The sequence below is a fragment of the Martes martes genome (genome assembly GCF_963455335.1).
Source record: "Martes martes genome assembly, chromosome: 1".
NCBI classification, from domain to species: Eukaryota; Metazoa; Chordata; class Mammalia; order Carnivora; family Mustelidae; genus Martes; species Martes martes.
This window is the reverse complement of record NC_137888.1, coordinates 204,317,970-204,336,731: the sequence shown is the minus strand read 5'-3', so window position 1 is coordinate 204,336,731 and position 18,762 is coordinate 204,317,970. Positions and strand designations below refer to the sequence as shown.

Here is an 18,762-nt window from a genome sequence, read left to right as displayed (position 1 = left end):
ACACCCCTGACATGCAGGTTCCACTTCATTCCTGCCAAACTCCAGCAAGAGTTTTTGTAGATAAAAATAAGACTATTCTAAAATGTATAGAGACAGGCAAAGGAACCAAAATAGCTAAAACAATTTGGAAGAAGAAAAATAAAGTGGGAGGCATCAGTCTACCTGATTTCAAGTCTCGCTATAAGGCAGTATGGCGGTGATGAAGGGGCAGACACACACAGCCATGGGACACAAAGGAGAGCCCAGAAACAGATATACACTGGGTGAACCCAACCGACTGCTGACAGAGGTACAGGGCCATTCAGGAGGAAAGAGGCCTGCCTGGCCTAAGGTGAAGCAACCGGACATCCAGAGGGAGAAAATGAGCCTCAACCCAAGTCTCACACTTTCTACAAAAATTCATTCCAAATGGGTCACAGGCTTAAATGGAAAAACTTAAATGGAATAACACTTTTGGGAAAACAAAACAAAACAAAAAAACAGAATAAAATATTCAGAATCAAGGGCTGGGGAAGGAGTTCTTAGACTTGATACCAAAAGCCTGACTCATAAAAGGAAAAACTGATAAATTGGACCTCATCAAAATTAAAAATGTTTGCCCTGTCAAAGACCCTGGGAAGATGAGCCAAGTCACAGAAATATTTGCAAATCACAGATCTGACAAAGGATATGAAATACATAAAGTATCTGAAATATACAAAGAACTCTCAAAACTCACTGGCACAAAAGCAAACAGTGGGGGAGGGCAGGGTGGTGCCTGGCTGGCTCCGTGGGTGGAGCACACGACTCAGTCTTGGGGTAGTGAGTTCAAGCCCCACATTGGGCACAGGGTTTGCTTATAAAAAAAAAAAAAAAAAGGCAAATGATCAAATGAGGACATGAGCCAAAGACATGAAGAGACATTTCACCCAAGAGGATGCACAGATGGCAAGTAAGCCCATGAAAAGATGGTCAGCATACGTTAGTCATTAGGGAAACGCAAATCAGAACCACAGGGAGATGCCCCCACACACCTATGACGATGGCAAAAATAACAAACAATGACACCAGTGAGCATGCAGAGAAACTGATCACCTGCACGTTGACAGTGGGGAGGTAAAGATGTACAGCTCTGGAGAACAGTTCAGCAGTTTCTTAAAAAGAACTAAGCCTGCAACTGTCACAAGACCCAGCAGTTGTCCTGGGCATTCATCCAGACAAATGAAGACTTGGGTTTGCATAACATCCTGTACTCACAGACCGGAAACACACCCGATGTCCTTCCATGGGGGATTGGTTACATGAACTGTGACCACCCCCCACCCTGTGGAATACCACTTGGCAATGAAAAATGCCAAGGCATGAACTACTAACATGCACAACAGCCTAGAAGAATCGATACTAAGTTAAAAAGGCCAATCTCCACAGGTCATGTGCTGAATGACTCTATTACATATAATGCTGGAATTCTGGAAATGAACAGATTAGTGGGTGCCAGAGGTGAAGGAAGGCATGGGAGTGGCTAAAAGGGCCAAGAGGAGGGATTCCTGCGTGGGATGGAACCGGTCTGCATCTGACTGCATCGATGTCACAGTTTTGGCTGTGACGGTGAACTACAGATTTGCTGAGTGTTACCACTGCGGGAAACCCAGTGAAGACACAGGCTCTCTCTGCATTATTTTTCTCAACTGCACGTAAATCTGTAATTATCTCAAAATAAATTTTAAAAAGAGAGTATGAGCAGGAGACCTCACAATCGAATAACAAGGTGACCTCTGGAGACACTCGGGAATATAAACTGGGTATCAATAGAATAGTACTAAGGAATGATTAAATGTGTAAGGTGTTGATATGGTACCATGGGTATGTAAAGAAAAATGGTCTTGTCAGAGATGCAAACTGAGATATGATTTCTGAGACTTACTTTTTTAAGATTTATTTATTTTGAGAGAGAGAGCACAGCAAGAGCTCTCTCTTGGGGGAGAGGGGCAAAGGGAGGGGGGAGAGAATCTCAAGCAGACTCCCCGCTGAATGGGGAGCCTGACCTAGGGCTTGACCTCACAGTCCTGAGATCACAACCTAAGCCCAAATCAAGAGTTGGGACACCAAACCGACTGAGCCACCTAGGCACCCCAATTTCTGAGATTTAAAACAAAAAAAACCTCAGAAATAAAAATGTACATGTCAGAGGTCAAGGGGTGGTAGACAAGCGCAAAGATTTGCAAAACAGTGTTTGTTTGGGTGCCCAGCTGGCCCAGTTGGTAGAGCGTACAATTCTCAGTCTCAACAGTATGAGTTCAAGCCCCATGTTGGGCATGGAGCCTACTTTAAAAAAAGAAAAAAAAAAAGGCATTTGTTGTAAACGGACAGTGCACACATGGGAGTTCATTAAACTCTTCCCTCTCCTTTGAGTGTGTATAAAATCTTACATAATTCAAGACTAACATCTGATATGTTTCTGCTCTGGCAAGGATCCTAGCGGTACAAGCCACTTCACGTGTGAAGGGCAATAAAAAAAGAGCAGCTTTGTCATTAGCAGTGTCACACTTTTGACAAACAATAAAAACTAGCACTTTTTTTTAACTTTTTTTTCTTTTTAAGATTTTTACTTATTTGTCAAAGAGAGAGAGAGCACACATGCACAAGCAGGAGGAATGGCAGGCAGAGGGAGAAGCAGGCTCCCCGCTGAGCAGGAAGCCCAATGTGGGGCTCGATCCCAGGATCCTGGGATCATAACCCGAGCCAAAGGCAGCCGCTTAACCGACTAAACCACCCAGGCGCCCCAAAACTAGCACTTCTTTAACACACAATACACACCCCCTTCTGCTACTGTATGGTCTCCCCCGGGGGGGTCTACCCCAAGGAAGTGACCAACTATGCAGGAGGTGGGGAAAGGCAAGAGCATTGTATCAGTTCATCCTGCTGGACGGCGAGGACTGTGGGTGACAGAAGAGGTTGAAAACGGGCAAGGATCCCACGCAGCAGCAAAACAGCACAGGCAGAACATTTACAATCAGGGTATGATTGTCACGTATTTGCTAAGTGCAAAGGAAGGGCCCAAACCAGCATACATAGTGATGACCTGGCTGGTAAGCCCCCAGTGATTACATATGCACATGGACTTGAGTGTGGCAGGACAGACACCACATGCTAACACCGATTCCTACCAGTGAACTGGTGTCCCCACTGCCCCCACTGTGGCTTTCTGAGTTCACCAGTGTTCTACATTAGCACACATCACTCTTGTAAACAAGACAGAAAAGGAAAAGAGCCACATACGAGAAGAGGGATCTGAAGACACATGTTCTCCCTGGGGACCCAAATGACTGCCATGACAAAGGACTAGGTGAAGATGTGCACCTGCCATTCAGCACAGCACGCACGGCCTCCGTTCAACCCACTCAGAACTCAAGGCCTACAGTCTCCAGCTACAAGGAGAACCAAAGAGCAAGAACCATGCCTGAAAGTTTAGACACACAGTGAAGTGTCAAGGTGAGCACGACAGCGAGAGGGAGTTCAAGGCCAGGATCTACTAGACGGAATGCAGACTCAAGCTTCAGCCCTCCCAAGAGACCACTGCTCTTGGCCCCATCTACCAGAAACGGAAATAAAAGAGAAACCAAGGTCACTTGAGGCAACCTTCCCACCCTGACATGCCACCTTGTGCAGGAGACAGGACCTGCAGGGAGTCCTGAAGGTCTCTACCCACACCTCTTAGCCTGGTGCTCCCAGCACCAAGGGAGAAGCAGAACCACACAGAGGTCAACAACGCCACCAGACAGATGTGGATTAAAGTCCCATCCCAGGGAGCCTGGGTGGCTCAGTTGGTTAAGCGACTGCCTTCAGCTCAGGTCATAATCCCAGAGTTCTGGGATCTAGTCCCACGTTGGGCTCCCAGTTCCGCAGGGAGTCTGCTTCTCTCTCTGACCTTCTACTCTCTCATGCTCTCTCTTACTCACTCTCTCTCTCTCTCAGATAAATAAAATCTTTTTAAAAAATAAAGAATCTTTTACAAAAAGTAAAATGAAATGAAGTCCCACCCCACCACTAGAGTACTGTGCAACCCTGGGGAAGGTAAGCAGCCTCTCTGTGCCTCGGCTTCCTCATCTGAAAATAAGAATGAGCATTCCCACCACCAGAGACTGGCACAGGTTGAGCAGTCCTCCGATCCTGGCTGTTTACAGTCCCATTCTCCCCTAGTCCTCTCCTTCCACCGGCTCCCATGTGAAAATGTATCCCATCCCCAGAAGTGTCCCCCAGCCCATTCCACTTCAAACTACTGACCTTCCACCTACTCTTCACAGAAAACTTCCTGAAAGAGTGTCTGCACTTGGGACTTGGAAATTCATTCATTCACTCATTCAACAAACACACGTTAAGTCCACACAATGAGGCGGAATCTAGGATATAAAAGGGTGTGAGACAGAACTCTAGGGCTCAAGATGAGGAGACCGCGCAGGCCAAGTGAGCGCATGATTACAGCACAAGGTGCCATGGGATATGAAGGCTAAGACAGCAGGAGGCACTGCCGAAGCCTCCAGAGCCTGAGCCCGGGGTCAGGGATGGACACAGTGGACTCTGGGGCAGAGGTGGGTGGCAGGGACTTGGGGCCCTTCGGCACAGTTTCAGCCAGCCAGGAAGGATGGACACAGTGAGGTAAGAGGGTCTGCGCCCACCCAGCTGAGAAGCCTGGAACGTGATCCCCATGGCGACCTGAGTGGATGTGCACATGACTAGTGACCTGAATATGCATTTAGCTATGTGGAGTGGGAGATCGGGGAGACGTCGTAAGCCTCCAGGGGAATGAGGCCACTCACTGTGCGCAAACACAAAGAAAGGGGGCTGTTCACCTTTAAACGTGTTTCTCTGATGTGGAGGTGGAAATCTCATTCCCATTCAAGCAGTTTCTACCGAGTTCGTTCGGAGCTCCGAGTCTGGAGGAGAAAGTCATTACACATGACAATGCACACGGAGGGCTGCCAAGTGCTGGAAGGAGGAGACGGGGTGGCGGGGAGACTCGGCACCCCAGACACACACCTGTGAGGGCGGAGACACCACCGCAGCCCCAGCTGAGCCTGCCCAAGGGATACGAGACAACAGGCACGCCTAGGAGTACCCACACTGAAGCTCTGGGGACAGACAGGTCTGCAACACCGACTGAGAGAGGCACCACTGGTGGGGACACACCGAGGGGGCGGCGTCCTGAAGGGAACAGGTGATGGGCACACAGGGAGGGGCACGGGGTTGAGTGCAGCCACACAGAGGGCAGGTGGATGGGACTAGAAAGGGTCAGACAACAGGGAGCTCAGACAGCCTGAGCACAGCGGGGCGCAGATTCTAGCCCGATCTCCCCACAAACGCCGCTCAAGATCAAAAGTGGCCCTGGCATCCCCAGAGCACCCCCTGGCTATCACTCCTCCCAGCCTCTCAAGAGAACAGCCCCCGTCCATTCTGTCCTTTCTTTCTCCACACAGCGGACCAGGCCCTGAACAGACCCACAGGAGTGACAGCTCAGCAGCAGGGGCCCCTAAACAGCAGGGCTCCTACTGCCTTCCTTGAAAATGACCACTTCCCACAGTGTTCCCAACTTGCTCTAAGTGTGCCCTGAATCTTCCCAAAATTCCTTCCCTGGATCAGGAATATCTAGGATATAAAAGGGTGTGAGACAGAACTCTAGGGCTCAAGATGAGGAGACCGGGGTTCCAACGTCTCTGCCATGTGCTGAGCCCCGGCCCAATATTTCGTCATCCCTTACACGGGCACGCTGCCCAGGACTCAGGGATCCCCAGGTCGATCGGGTCGGCAGCTCTCCATGCCCCTCCCCTGCCCTCTGAGGGTGGCCTCATCAGCCTCCTGGCACCCACTGCTCCTCTATAGAGCCTGGGTCCTCTAGGCACCAGGGACTCAGCAGGGTCCCGGATTCCATGGTGAGCAAAAGACACTCGCCACTACCAAGGAGGAGCATCGTGGTCTGCTCAGGGAACAAATACAGAAGAGCAGCCCTGCTGGCAGGAGCAGGGAGAGGAATTCACATGGTCACTCCCCTGCTCGGAAAAGACTCTATGTGGCAAAGAGTGCAATGTTCCAAGCCTCATCCTGGCTCTTGAGGTGCCCCACAGCCATCCCCTGCCCCTGCTGGGCTAATTTCACTACCCCCTCCCTCTCCACCACACACACATTCACCTGGACACTCAGAGACACTTGCATACACTCACGAGCACACAGCACTCTATCCCTGCTCTCCTTCCTGCTCCGGCAGATTCTCTACACACTGTGCACTGTATGCTCCTTGTCTGGGCACAAATTATCCCCTATGCCTGAAATGGGTGGGGGGGCTGTGCCCACTCAAGGACAATTACCTCCCAGCCCCACAACTGACCCCTCGCTTTAAAAACCTCCCAAATTCCCAACTGAAATGAGTCTCTCTCTCCTCTACATTCCCATAGCCCCAAACCTACAAATGGGACATTTCTTCATGCCCAAATTTTGTCAAGGCTTCTCTAATGCCTGGGGTCCCCTCCTTCCTATATTTTTAATTTTGGGGGTAGGGGGTGAGGCAGAAGTCTCACATTTATTCTACCTCTTACAATGCTGTCTACGTAAGCAGGCCTTCCATAAACTTTTTTTTTTAAGTAAACTTATTTCCTTGTTTGTTTATAGAACGGGTAAGATTTTGATGGAGCCTCAGGAGGGAGTGGGTGAGACGGCTGCAGAGAGGCTGATGCTCAGGTAGACACAGCTCCCCCACTCAGCAGCAGAGTGAAGACAAGCCACAAAGCCTCCCAGAGCCTCAGTTTCCCCAGCCAAGGAATGGAACTAATACAGTGTCCGCCCTGAGGATTAGTTTAGGTCCCAGTAAAGCACAGCCTACAACTCCAAAATATGACTGTATCCATTACCGCCCTTCTTACTGCTGTCACGGAGACGGAGGAGCTGGCTTTATTTATAGAGAATCATGGGGGCTGGGAAGGGACGTCAGGCAAGGCTACTAATTAGGGCCTGTTTGGCAAGCATCAGATCACAGTCCTGACAGCGCACCACACCAAATGGTCTTTGCCAAAAAATGATAAAATGCTTTACCAAATGTTGGCTACACTGCGGTAAGTATTGTACTCATTTTCTCACTCAACTAGTTGGCAAGTCGCTCCCAACAGTCCTTTGCTAGTTCTCAGTCTTATTTATTTTTTTTTAAATAGGCAATCGCACACACAGCAGGTTAAGTGCTGAGTAGCTGTGAATTAAAGGATAATTTCGAGGGGCTAAAAGGCAAAATTAAATCTAGAGGCCGAATGCCAACAGGACCAGTTTGGCGTGTAAGAAAATCCCCTGCGGAGTCCTCTTCTCCGCAGAGAAAGTGTCCCCCGTGGACACAGGGGTCCGACACTGCAGGCCCAGAGACCGTTCAGGGTCTTGATCAAGAAAAGTCCCAACAGGAGAAAGGTTCTCCACAGCACACAACCAGGTCTGCCGGGTCCAGGCACCTCCAGCCACAAACAGCACTGTTTCTAGGGTGCCGGGGAATTTAGAGGGCTAATCCATGCCCAAACTTCCCAGTCCTGGTTTAATAATCTCCGTGAGGACCTCACCCTCAACAGGCCTGTTCTCTCCCTCTCTTTTTTTCCTGTTTATTCTTTGCGCCTTTAAAAGCGGTCCAAAAGAAGATCGTTTCATTTTCCCACTGGGTACGTAAAACTGAAAACATCCGTTGTGGATTAAGAAAAGCCAATTTTCTGTGGCTCCACAGGCATGCTTGTTGCTGTCATTAGTAAATCAGAGAAGCCCTCTCCACACCTCACAGCACAAGCGAAGAGACTTGGGGAGCCCTGCAAAAGGGTGGGGTCTGGCCATCAAGATGCTGGCCCTCAAGGACTCCCTTGCCAGCGCACTGGGTGCCTGCTTCTCCACCCAGGAGACAGAACATTTCCACTAATCGACTACCAGCAGCTAGAGAGACTGCTCCTGGCTGCTCTCTGGAGCATGCAGCCACCGCCTGCCTGCTGCAGGGGCTCGGGACACAGGAGGGACAGAGCTGCTCCTGTCCTCCCAGAAGCTCATGGTGTGCTGTCCACAGCAGAGAACACGGCCATTGGAACTGCAGTCCGACCCAAGCTCCCCAGTTCCCTGGGAGGCCAGAAACCTTTGATTTTAGCACTGCCCTCCTTCGTTTCCTTTTTCAGAAACAAGCACAGGGACAGTGACAATGACACTTTCCTAACAGGAAGTCAGTGGTGAATGGGCACAAAGTGAGTGCCCAACCTCCCTCCTTCCTTCTGTGTTAAGACTTGTAGCCCAAATCTCTCCCCAGCACCCGGGTTAGCAGCATCAGGGAAGGGGGCTCCGACGGGGCGGGAGGGGGTGCTGAGCAGCCAGTCCGAAAGGCTGCACGCACCTGCTTCTCCAGTCCTGCTGGAAGAGTAGAGGGAAAAGAGGCAGGAAGACCCAGCCCCCCTGCTGGTGCTCTCATTTCCAAGCCAGTGGAGGCAATTCATTCCACTTCTGCAGGCTGCCACCCGACCTCCCCCAGGTGTTGCCCTCGGGCTCCTACTTATCTGTGCCTGGGAGCCCAGCTCCAGCCGCGCCATCTGAAGGCCAGGGGCTCAGTTTTTTTTCTTCTTGGTCCCAGACCAGCATGGGATAGGTGCTCAGCACACGGTACCTGACACTGCCCCCAGGAGCTAGGCTGCTTCTCAACTGCTCCTAAATGTGGGCTCCCACCAGGCCTGGAGGGCCCACTGCAAGGTGACGGGTCTTATCTCACCGGACCCAGCCACCCACCTGGCACCGCCCAGGAAGGCTGGTCTTGCCCTGCTGGCTGGACTCACCGCACCTGCCTCCTTCCCAAACTCAGAAGGCCCCCTGCACAAATAACCATCCCACATGCTCCTTCACTCCTCCGATCACCAACCCCTTCTGCTCTTCTGGAAACGACCTCAGGCCAGGTTGCTCTTTCTCACTGCATGTCCACATCACAACAAATGTCTCTGAGCTAGTCCCCAGCTCTGCCCATTCTCTACGTAAGCGGTCAGATCTGGATGTGACACTCCACTCCCCAAGAACCTGCCATAGCTTCTCCCTGCCTCACATACTGTGCACCGGCCCTACCATTCTGCCATTCATAGGCAGAGGATTACTGAGGACCTGAGGAACAAGGATGAATTAAAACAGGCCTCTGTGGACCTACTCTATGTGGTGGGGGAGACTGACCATCAATTTAATAATCCCACCAACAGAAAATCATAGACCGGCATGTGGAAAAGTACAGAATATCCCCACAGGCAACAACAAAGAAGTGGGCCAACCTGTCAGGGAAGGCTTTACCCAAGGAAGTGATGTGCCAGCTGAGATATGAAGAGGAGTAGAGGTTAACCCAGAAATAAAGTGGGGGCGGGGGGGGAGAACATCCCAGAAAGGGGGCAATAAAAAGCATGTGCAAAGGCCCTGAGGTAAGAGGGAATGTCACCTGAGCAAGCAATTGAAAGAAAGGCCCAGGGGCTGGGGCACATGGGTACCTCAGTCAGTTAAGTATCTGCCTTCATCTACCTCATGAGGATGGGATCGAGTCCCACATCAGGCTCCCTGCTCAGCAGGGAGTTTGCTTCTCTGCCTCCCTCTGCCCCTACCCCCTACTCACGTGCATGCTCACCTCTCAAATAAATAAAATCTTTTAAAGAACAAACAAACAAACAAATAAAAAGGGGTCAGGGGCCGCCGGGCAGAGCAAACAGGGAAGGCAGAACTGGGAAGGGGGAAGGGTGGGATGCAGGTGAGCACCACACTGGATGGGGCAGAAGCCAGATTCCAGTCTACAGACAGTGCCGGTCAGCCTTCCTGGCACCACCCTTCCCAGCTTTCCACCCATGTATACAAAAGGAGAAATGACTTTGTGTCAGCCGGTCTGAAATGTAATCAGTAAATCGGTTCTGCCCTCAAGAGTACAGCAATCCCACCAAGAAGGCAGGGCCAGACGGAAGTCTAAGGACATGGCTGTTTGTGGTCATCTCCAACCTCTACTTCCCCTAGCAGCTTGTGACAGTGAGGGCTGGGTGTACGACAGCAGACAGAGCATTCTAAGCTGGAGCAGCCCTCTGGGCCACCCAGCAGGCAGGTCTCCTTCCCACTACCCCTCCCACCACCACCACCAGCGGCCACTCTTTAGGCAAGCAGACACCCTGTCAGTCCCTTTTGTCTCAGGCCAATCTGTACGCAAGGCACAAACTGTGTCCCATTTACCAAACGACCTTCTTCCTTTAATCCCTAAGTCACCCTAGTTAAAAGAGGGCTATGGACCCGAGGGTCCCCAGCCCTGGCCTCACATTTAGGCCCTTTGAGCTAGAATTCCAGCGTCTTGGCTTCTGTTTATTCTGCTTTGCCTCTGCCTGAAAAAACATTCCTTCCTCTCTTCCCAGCCTCCCCGAAATGTGCCTTCTCCACGAAGCCCTCTCCCAAGTGGAAGCAAGTTATCCAGCCCTCATCCAGCTCAGACCACCCATGCCTCCACCATGGCCTGGACCAAGCCGACCCTCCTCATAGCTGGGCATGGCTCACTCATTTCTGCATCAGTCATGAAGCATCAAACACCCACTCGAGTAGGGAAACCTATAAAGACAATAAGGCAACTTCTGTTTCTCCCATGACTTTCCATGACTCCCATGACTCCCATGACTTTCCAGAGAGAGGAGATTAAAACAGTAAAATAAGAATTTAAACAAGTGATCTTCTCTCCATCAGACTCCCGGTATCTAGAGGTTAGGTGGCATGACCACTGTTTAAAACCAAATAGATCTCACACTCTTGTATGCTTGGCAGTTAAAAAAAAAAAAATCAAAAGGGGCACCTGGGTGGATCAGTCAGTTAAGCATCCACCTCTTGATTTCAGCTCAGGTCTTGAACTCAGGGCAGTGAGTTCAAGCCCCACATTGGGCTCCATGCTGGGCACGGAGCCTACTTAAAAAATAAAACAAACAGAACTTACAAGGCAACACAGAGCCCCGACCTGCTTTAGATGAGCAGTGTCAGAGAACTTGCTGGGTGTGACCTTTCACAAGTGACATAGGCCTCCGGCCCTCAGTTAACCCCTTCATAAAGTGAGGCTAAGACTGATCAGGATGGCTCGGGAGGATACAGTGAGCAATGCAAAATGCCTTTCCTGCTCAGTCCATGGCTCCTAAGGCCTCCACGACCTCACACGTGGGACCGTAAACTCCACTTCAGTTCTCACTGCCAAGATCACTTTGCCCTGGGACACACCATGTATCTGCTCATTTCCTTCCATCTGTGCCCTGCTCCTGAGAACCTTGGCTCCATGCAACAGGGCTGTCTTCACGTTCACTGCTACATCCCACTGCCTGGGAGGCGTCCAACATAGAGAAGACGCCTAATACAGGTCTGCTGAACGAACGGTGTGCACGGGGTGCGGACTCTCCGCAGTCAGGAGGCAGATATGGGATACAGAGTTACTTCCAATTTGCACATGGAGAAACTGAGAGACAGAAAATACCGAACAGCTGAGGGTACTGAAAGGACATCTGGGGACTCTAACATTGAAAAAACACACCCTGAAGGGCCCTCAAATGGTAATGGGGTGGGAGAGGCATCTTTGAGGAAGAATGTGGAGTAGCTTACCAAGTGGACATTGGCTGCTCAGGTGAAGTCTGAGTGGGGAGACCCTGAGAGCACCCCCCGCGTGGCTGTCGAGATGCCTCTCATCGGGGTGGTGGCAGTCATGTCCGTCTGTCAGCATAATAACGTGAAGGGGCCTGAGGCACCAGAGAGCAGACACTCAGCTCTCAGATACTGTCTGATCAAAGACAGTTCACTTCCCAGATCAGTTGATCGAGTGAAGAACCAGGCATGGAAAAATTGCTTTAAAGTTCAAAATTGGGGCACCTGAATGGCTCAGTTGGTTAAGCATCTGCCTTCGGCTCAGGTCATGATCTCAGGGTCCTGCGATCCAGCCCCGAGTTGGGCTCTCAGCTCAGCGGGGAGTCTGCTTCTCCCTCTCCCTCTGTGCTCTAATAAAAATAAATAAAAATCTTTAAAAAATAATAATAAAGTTCAAAATGGGGCAGAGGGAGCAAAATTTACATGTTCTTGCTTAACTGGGAGCTACTCAGTCCACAAACCAGGCCAATGCAGCTCAATAAGATAAAGAGCCAGGGAATTCTGGATCTTACAGGGTAGGGCCAGTCTTTACCCTAAAACCTGACTCTCTACTCACCAACTTATACCACATCACCATTAGCATTCTTTTTTTTTTTTTTTAAGATTTTATTTATTTATTTGACAGAGAGAGACAGCACAAGTAAGCAGAACGGCAGGCAGAGGAAGAGAGAAGCAGGCTTTCTGCTGAGCAGGGAGCCTTATGTGGGGCTCAATCCCAGGACCCTGGAATCATGACCTGAGCTGAAGGCAGACGCTTCACCCACTGAGCCACCCAGGCGCCCCTACCATTAGCATTCTAGTAAGACAGAGCAAGTAGCAATTATTTTAGAGAAAAAAACAAGGGACGAAAGTACAAACAAGTGCTCCAATCACTTGACATTCACTGCAGACACGTTCACCGGGTGTTGTTCTGGGCGAGGTGCCCAGCAGGCTGCCTGGAAGAGGGGAAAGAGCAGGGCTCTGCAGGCAGACGGATGTGGGGTCAACCCACTAACTACGGGACTTCGACAAGTGACTTAATCTCTGTGGGTCTCAGTCTCCCGTTTGCAAAATGGGAATAAAAACCTTAGAACCTGGCACCCATTAAAAAGACGATGTATCTCAAGTGCCTCGGCAGAGAAAGCCCATGACAAAGGAGGAGGATCCCAGTGGCAAGGGGAGGGGACAGAACTCCTTGGGCACAGGGCACTCTCTTCATCAATGAGCCCAATGCTTTCCGTGTGCTTCCTGGGTCAAGGGCCACACAAGGGACCCACAGAAGGTACAGGAGGGAGGACTGTCATTGAGGTGGAACTGAGGGAGGACACCACCAAGGAAGCCCTCTGAGAGTGGCCTCCAATGGGCAGGAGATAGGGTAGGCTGCTGCAGGAGATCACAGCATGAGGTGGAGGGATGTGGGGGACACTGGGCAGAGCAAGGGCTTACATGGAAATGCTGGAAGTGTGGGAGAGCAAGCCGGCAAGGTCAGGAGGAGCAGGCCCAGGGGGCGTGGGAATGCTGAACCAGGAGCAGTCAAGCTGGACATAGGGAGGGGAGTGAAAGGGGGAGCAGCTGGAGGTTTCTGGAGCGGGGGGTGGTTGTGCAGAATGAACTATGAGGAAGAGACTAAGCAGGAAGGGGGACAGCCCCTGCCCGTGAACTTGTGGATGTGGTAAGGAGGTGGCCAATTCCAGCGGGCAGCCGGCAGGAGTGGGATGGGGGGCTGGCAAGGGAGAAACAGGAGGCTGGACTTCAGAAGGGTCTCAGTGAGGAAAGGGCACACCCTGTGAGGAGACCCTAAGACGGAAGCCGACAGGGAGAAAGAAGGCAGAAGACAGAGTGAAGGCCAACTGGTGGGTTACAATAACCAGTGTTGTGGGGTTCAAGGACAACCAACGATAGGCCACTGGGGATGAGGATAGCATGGTGACCAATAACTTATGAGACCACATGGTACAAAGCGGGTGAGGGACACAGGTAAATTTCTGAGAAACAGAAAGCACTGAGACACCAATGGAGGGAAAAATCAACCCTAGACTCCTGACTCTTCAAATGGGAAGATTTGGATTCAGGGTCAGAAGGGACTGTACAGGGAAAGAGGTGCCATAGATATTAGGGAGTGCGGAGCAGACCAGGAAAGATGCTGATGTGAAAAGTGCTGGAGACGGAAGGGAAACACGCTGTCCCACTCCCCTCTGCAAACCTGCTGGCAACCGCTTTACTCACCTTGAATGGGCCATCCATGTTCCAAGTGCACCCTACACCTCAGTCCAACCAGAGCACAGTCTCATGCTCTAGGGGCTCCATGACTGCCCCCAACCAGAAATTATCCTGGAATCATATCCACGCTTCCCCAGTAATTATCTGTGAACCCGTGTGATCTCAGCTAGACTGAAAACACCTGGAAGGGCTATGCCTCTCACCTAGCGCCACAGGAACACCTGGTGCCAAACTTCACCTAAGAACAGTATAGAGAAATGTTGCCATAACTACCTGAAGGAAGAAAACCTGGTTTCTTTCAACAAGCATACAAAGGAACATAAAAAACACAGAAGTGAGCAACCTAAAGTTGTCACAGGCTCCTGGCTATCAGTCTCTTGCAACTCCTCCTTCAATTTTGCTCCCACCCCTAGCCCCATCCCGCACATAGGGAAGAAGAGCCACCTGTAAATGGTACTGGTAGGTGTAACTCGCTGGTTCCTGCTTCATGAGTTTACCTGACGCCTCCTGGGTGCTGGTCACAGGGGCAAGAGTTTGCACCTGATCTGACTGAGTGCCTGGTCTCACGCAGAAACAGACATCTGCAGACCATGAATGGTGCTGAGGAGTGTGTGGAGGATGGATGCCAGTGGGATGGAAGAGGGGGCCCCCCTTAGGACAAGTGATCAGCAAAGGCCTCTGGGAAGGAATGACATCTGAGCTAGCACCTGAAGAAGGCAAAAGAACCAGGTACCAAAAGCACCAAGGGAAGAAACAGGGAGGAGAACTTCAGGAGGAGCAGCCAGTGGGGACACCCCGAGGACAGAGAAAGTTTGGACTATGGGAGGAGCAGAAAATCAGCAAGTATGGCTGTAGCGTGGGTACCAGGGAAAGCACGAGGCAGGAGAGGGCAGGCAGGCACCAGACCAGCAAGGCTTCCTGAGAAGGAACTGGGATATTTATTTCAAAAGGTGCTAAGCAGGTGAATCACATGACCCGATTTATGTTTTCATACCTTAACAGTGGCAAACCACTGCCTTCCTCCAAAGCTAATCCTTCATCAGTAAAATAAGAATTCCCCTCTCTTTGTGTGCATAAGCGCCAAAGTGGTAGAAAGCACTAAAACTCTAAAGCACTCAATAAACACTAGCCAACGTCATCATCAAAATTCAGATTAGGGCTACTGTCAAAATTTTTAAGTTTTAAAAAGATTCCCCCCCAAAACTGGGAGCTCCACTTTCTCATTAAGTGAGCCTAAGTGAGTTTCACCGCTCCCCCCACACACACAAACACACCCTAAACTGTAGCAACTGGCTATTAGCAATAATACCCACATCTGCATGGCACCTAGTTTACACAGCACTTTTGTATCTTTGGAAGAACATGTTAATTTTTTTTTTTTAAAGATTTTATTTATTTATTTGACAGACAGAGATCACAAGTAGGCAGAGAGGCAGGCAGAGAGAGAGGAAGGGAAGCAGGCTCCCCGCTGAGCAGAGAGCCCGATGTGGGGCTCGATCCCAGGACCCTGAGATCATGACCTGAGCCGAAAGGCAGAGGCTTTAACCCACTGAGCCACCCAGGCGCCCCTGGAAGAACATGTTAATTAATAACTACTGGTCTTTAATACTTTTAATTTAGTGACAGTGTTACAAACTGGCTAGTTCTTGTAAGATTTAGCAGGTATGCATGTCTCTCTCCTTGGAACAGCTGGTCAATCATGCCAACCTGCCTATCGGCTCTCTTAAGGTTTAGCATTCTTACTGCTGTGGTCTACATTCCCATATGTCCCAATCTGCCAGAGAACTAAATGACGATAATAATTACAGTATCACTGAGTGCTATCATATGCCAGGCACTGTTCTAAGTGCTTTTACATGCTTAATCTTCACATTTTCCTAATTTTTTTTATATTCCCATTTCCCAAATGAGTTTTAAGCGCTTTACCCAAGGACACTAAGAAGAATGATAGAGCCAAGAACTAAACACAAGATGATATGACCCTGTGTTCTCACTCTTAATCCCAACTCTGTGCTAGATAATTCAGACAAAATGTCTATAATATTGTGCTTGGTACAACATAGGTAGGTATTCAGTCAATAACGGCAGCTGTTATTAGCAGGGCACAGGTAGTTTCTAGCTCCCATGAGAGTGTCACCTCCGGGAGAGCAGCGACCTTGTCTGGGCCACTGCTGCGCTCCCAGCACCTGGACCAAAGCACATTTGACGGATAAATGAATGAACGTCCCTCCCAGAAAGCAGGGCTGCCTGCGCAAGGCTCTTTTTTGCACGTTATGTGTGGCGCCACTGTTACTGCCCCTTAGTAAGACCACCAGGCGTATCTGAGGGCACAGACAGGGACCCAGAGACGTCCGATCTCCCCTTTCTCGATTCAAGGGTGGCAGCAACAGCTCCCAAGGAATTGAAGGATGAGTCCAGGATCGCACTGCTGGAGGGTCCTGGCTCTGGCAGGGCTCTGCCTTCGCCGGGGGGGAATGGGACCCGGCAGGAAACAAAGACTCGCGGGGCCGACGCACCGGCAGAAAGGATCACTCCCCTCGCCCACCTCTCCGAATGAGAGCCCAGTGCCACCGTGCATCGCCCGGCCTGGGAGCGGCGGCGAAGGCCGGGCGTGGAGCCGTGGCTGGGCTCTGGACTGTGCAGACACAAGCAGCGACCCCGCTTGTACACCGCCTGCAGAGGGTCGTCAGGGCGCGGGAGGCCGCGAGCCGGGCCGGCCTGTCACCTTCAGGACCGCCCGCCCACTCGCCCGCCCTCCGCGGGGGCCGCTCAGCGCAAGCCGCCGCCGCCCGGCTGGGCCTCCCTGTACATCGGCCTCACCGCAGTGCCCACCTCGCGCCCCGCGCCCCGGCGCTGCACCTCCGCCCGCCGGCCCGTACCTGCTGAGAGAGCGGGATGAGCGGGGCCGCCATCTTCCCGCGGACTCGGGCTCCGAGCGCCGGGGAGACGGGGGCGGGGCCGCGCGTGCGCACGGGTGCGAGGGGCGGTGCGCGCGCAGCGGAGTCCGGGAGAGGGCAGGGCTGAGGCAGGGCTGCGCACGCGCGACTCAACCTAAAGGGGCGGGGTCGAGGGCGGGGCCGTGCACACCTAGCCTTGGCCGAGAGGGGGCGGGGCCGGGGAGGAGCGCAGGCCTCCGAGTGTGCTCCAAGCTTCTCTGCCGCTTTCCCCCTGGCCCGCCTTCCCGCCGGGCACCTGGAGGAATGACAGCAAATCATTCCTGGCAAACACCTGTGGGGGGTTGTTTCCCACCCCGCAGAGGGTCAGGAACCTCGCCGTGCTCAGCAACGCTCTCTGTTTCTAGGATAGGGTGCATGTTGTAGGGGGGCGGGGGCTGACAGGTGCTTATGTCTGTGTGATAATTTCCCAACTGCCACTTTCTAGCAGGGTGACCTTGGCAAGTCACTCATGTACTTTCTCTGAACCCCCAGTCCCCTTCTGAGAAGAGGGGATGGTAATGTGGTTTGCTGTCCTACCTCCACATCTCACACTACGCCTGGCCCAGAACAGGTGCCTGATGTGTTTGCTGGAGAACGGGTACTGGAGGGGGCTTTTATTTCTTTAGATGTTTTGTCTTCCATTGGCTAGGTCCACACACTCATCTGTGGCCAGTTTCCACTAACAGGGCGAGGAAGAACGGTCCAGCCAGGCAGCTGACCAAAACGGCAAAAGGTTTTCTTGAGGCAAGTGGGCCACCTTTACCTGGTCTCCTGTGATGGCCACATACAGAGTCTGGCCAGGAGCCCTGCCCCAGGCAGGCAAGCTAGAAGGCCATGTGATTTCAGGGTGGACACAGCTTCCTGTCCATGTCTTCCATTTTGCAGTCAAACTGCTGCTGGTCTCATGAGACACCCCTGAGCCAAGAGCAACAAGATAAGACCATGTATCATCTGGTCTCCTTGGACTGTTTTGACGTCTGAGCTCCAAGTTTTCAGTCTGGTTATGCCTCCTTCACCCCTCGGTTCCCTGTAAAAAAAAAGTAAGGGGAAGCCACAGGAAGGTTTTGAACATGATCAGATTTGTTGTGTCCTAGGATGGCAACTCTCGATGCAGCAGGCCAAGTAGTCTGAGCACCGATGGATGGACGGGAGTGGGCCAGCTGGAAAGCCAGAGCGGTGGTCCACGTGCGGAGATGGAGGCTTTTAGCTGTCTTGCGTGCTTTATCCATCTGTGTTCCATAAGGCAAAGTCAAGTCATTCTTAGATATCCAACTGAGGACATTTGGTATAGGAGAATGAGTATGAAAGTATGGCAAAAACAGAACAGGAATATAAGGTTACCTAAAGATTAGTAACTGTAGGAAACTGCTTAGCCCTTTTAGGGCTAAAGGCCAAAGGGGAAAAGGTGTTACCCAAAACCCATGATCACTGGGCCCTGAGCAGGAACCCAGATGTCCACTCTCAGCAGCCACTGCTGTTTTGCCATTGCTCAAGTCCCTGCTGTTTTTCTCACCACTGCCTAAGGGGCCACCGGAAACCTGAAAAAATGGCTTCTCCTCTCTGCCTGCCTTCCCATTTCTGACAGAAGGTGATGGAAAACCAATGGGTAAGCGTGTCTGTGAAATGTTATATACAAGCTTCTAGCCTTAGTGTCAGAGCCTACAGAGGCAATGACCACGGAGACCCTCCTGCATCCTCTTGACTGGAAACAGAGGCTTGGTGCTGTGAGTCCCACCCAGCTAGCAGCCTGGGGTTACCTCTTACTCCTATAGCCACCACACTGGGCAGTGAGCCACCATTCAGTGACCTCTCTCGCCAGAGTCCAGAGCTGCACTGTCCAACATGGCGGCCACACATCACGTGTGGCCAAGTAAGTTTCAATTCGAATTACAATTAAATAAGATTAAAAACTCATTCCTCCATAGAATGTACAACACCAAGAATGAATCCTAATGTAAACTATGGACTCTGGGAGATAATGATATGT

General features: G+C 51.3%; 1 protein-coding gene across 6 annotated transcripts in view; it reads right to left on the bottom strand.

Moving 5' to 3' along the window:
• The window catches only part of EPS15L1 (epidermal growth factor receptor pathway substrate 15 like 1), a 94,835-nt gene extending 78,056 nt beyond the window's left edge, over positions 1 to 16,779 (bottom strand). For all 6 annotated transcript variants that reach the window (XM_080802501.1, XM_080802504.1, XM_080802502.1 and 3 more), the window contains exon 1: positions 16,719 to 16,779. In XM_080802501.1, the coding sequence (XP_080658627.1) occupies positions 16,719 to 16,751 (33 nt within the window). In that variant the 5' untranslated portion in view covers positions 16,752 to 16,779. The remainder of the gene's footprint in view (positions 1 to 16,718) is intronic.
• Between the last annotated feature and the right edge of the window lie 1,983 nt (positions 16,780 to 18,762).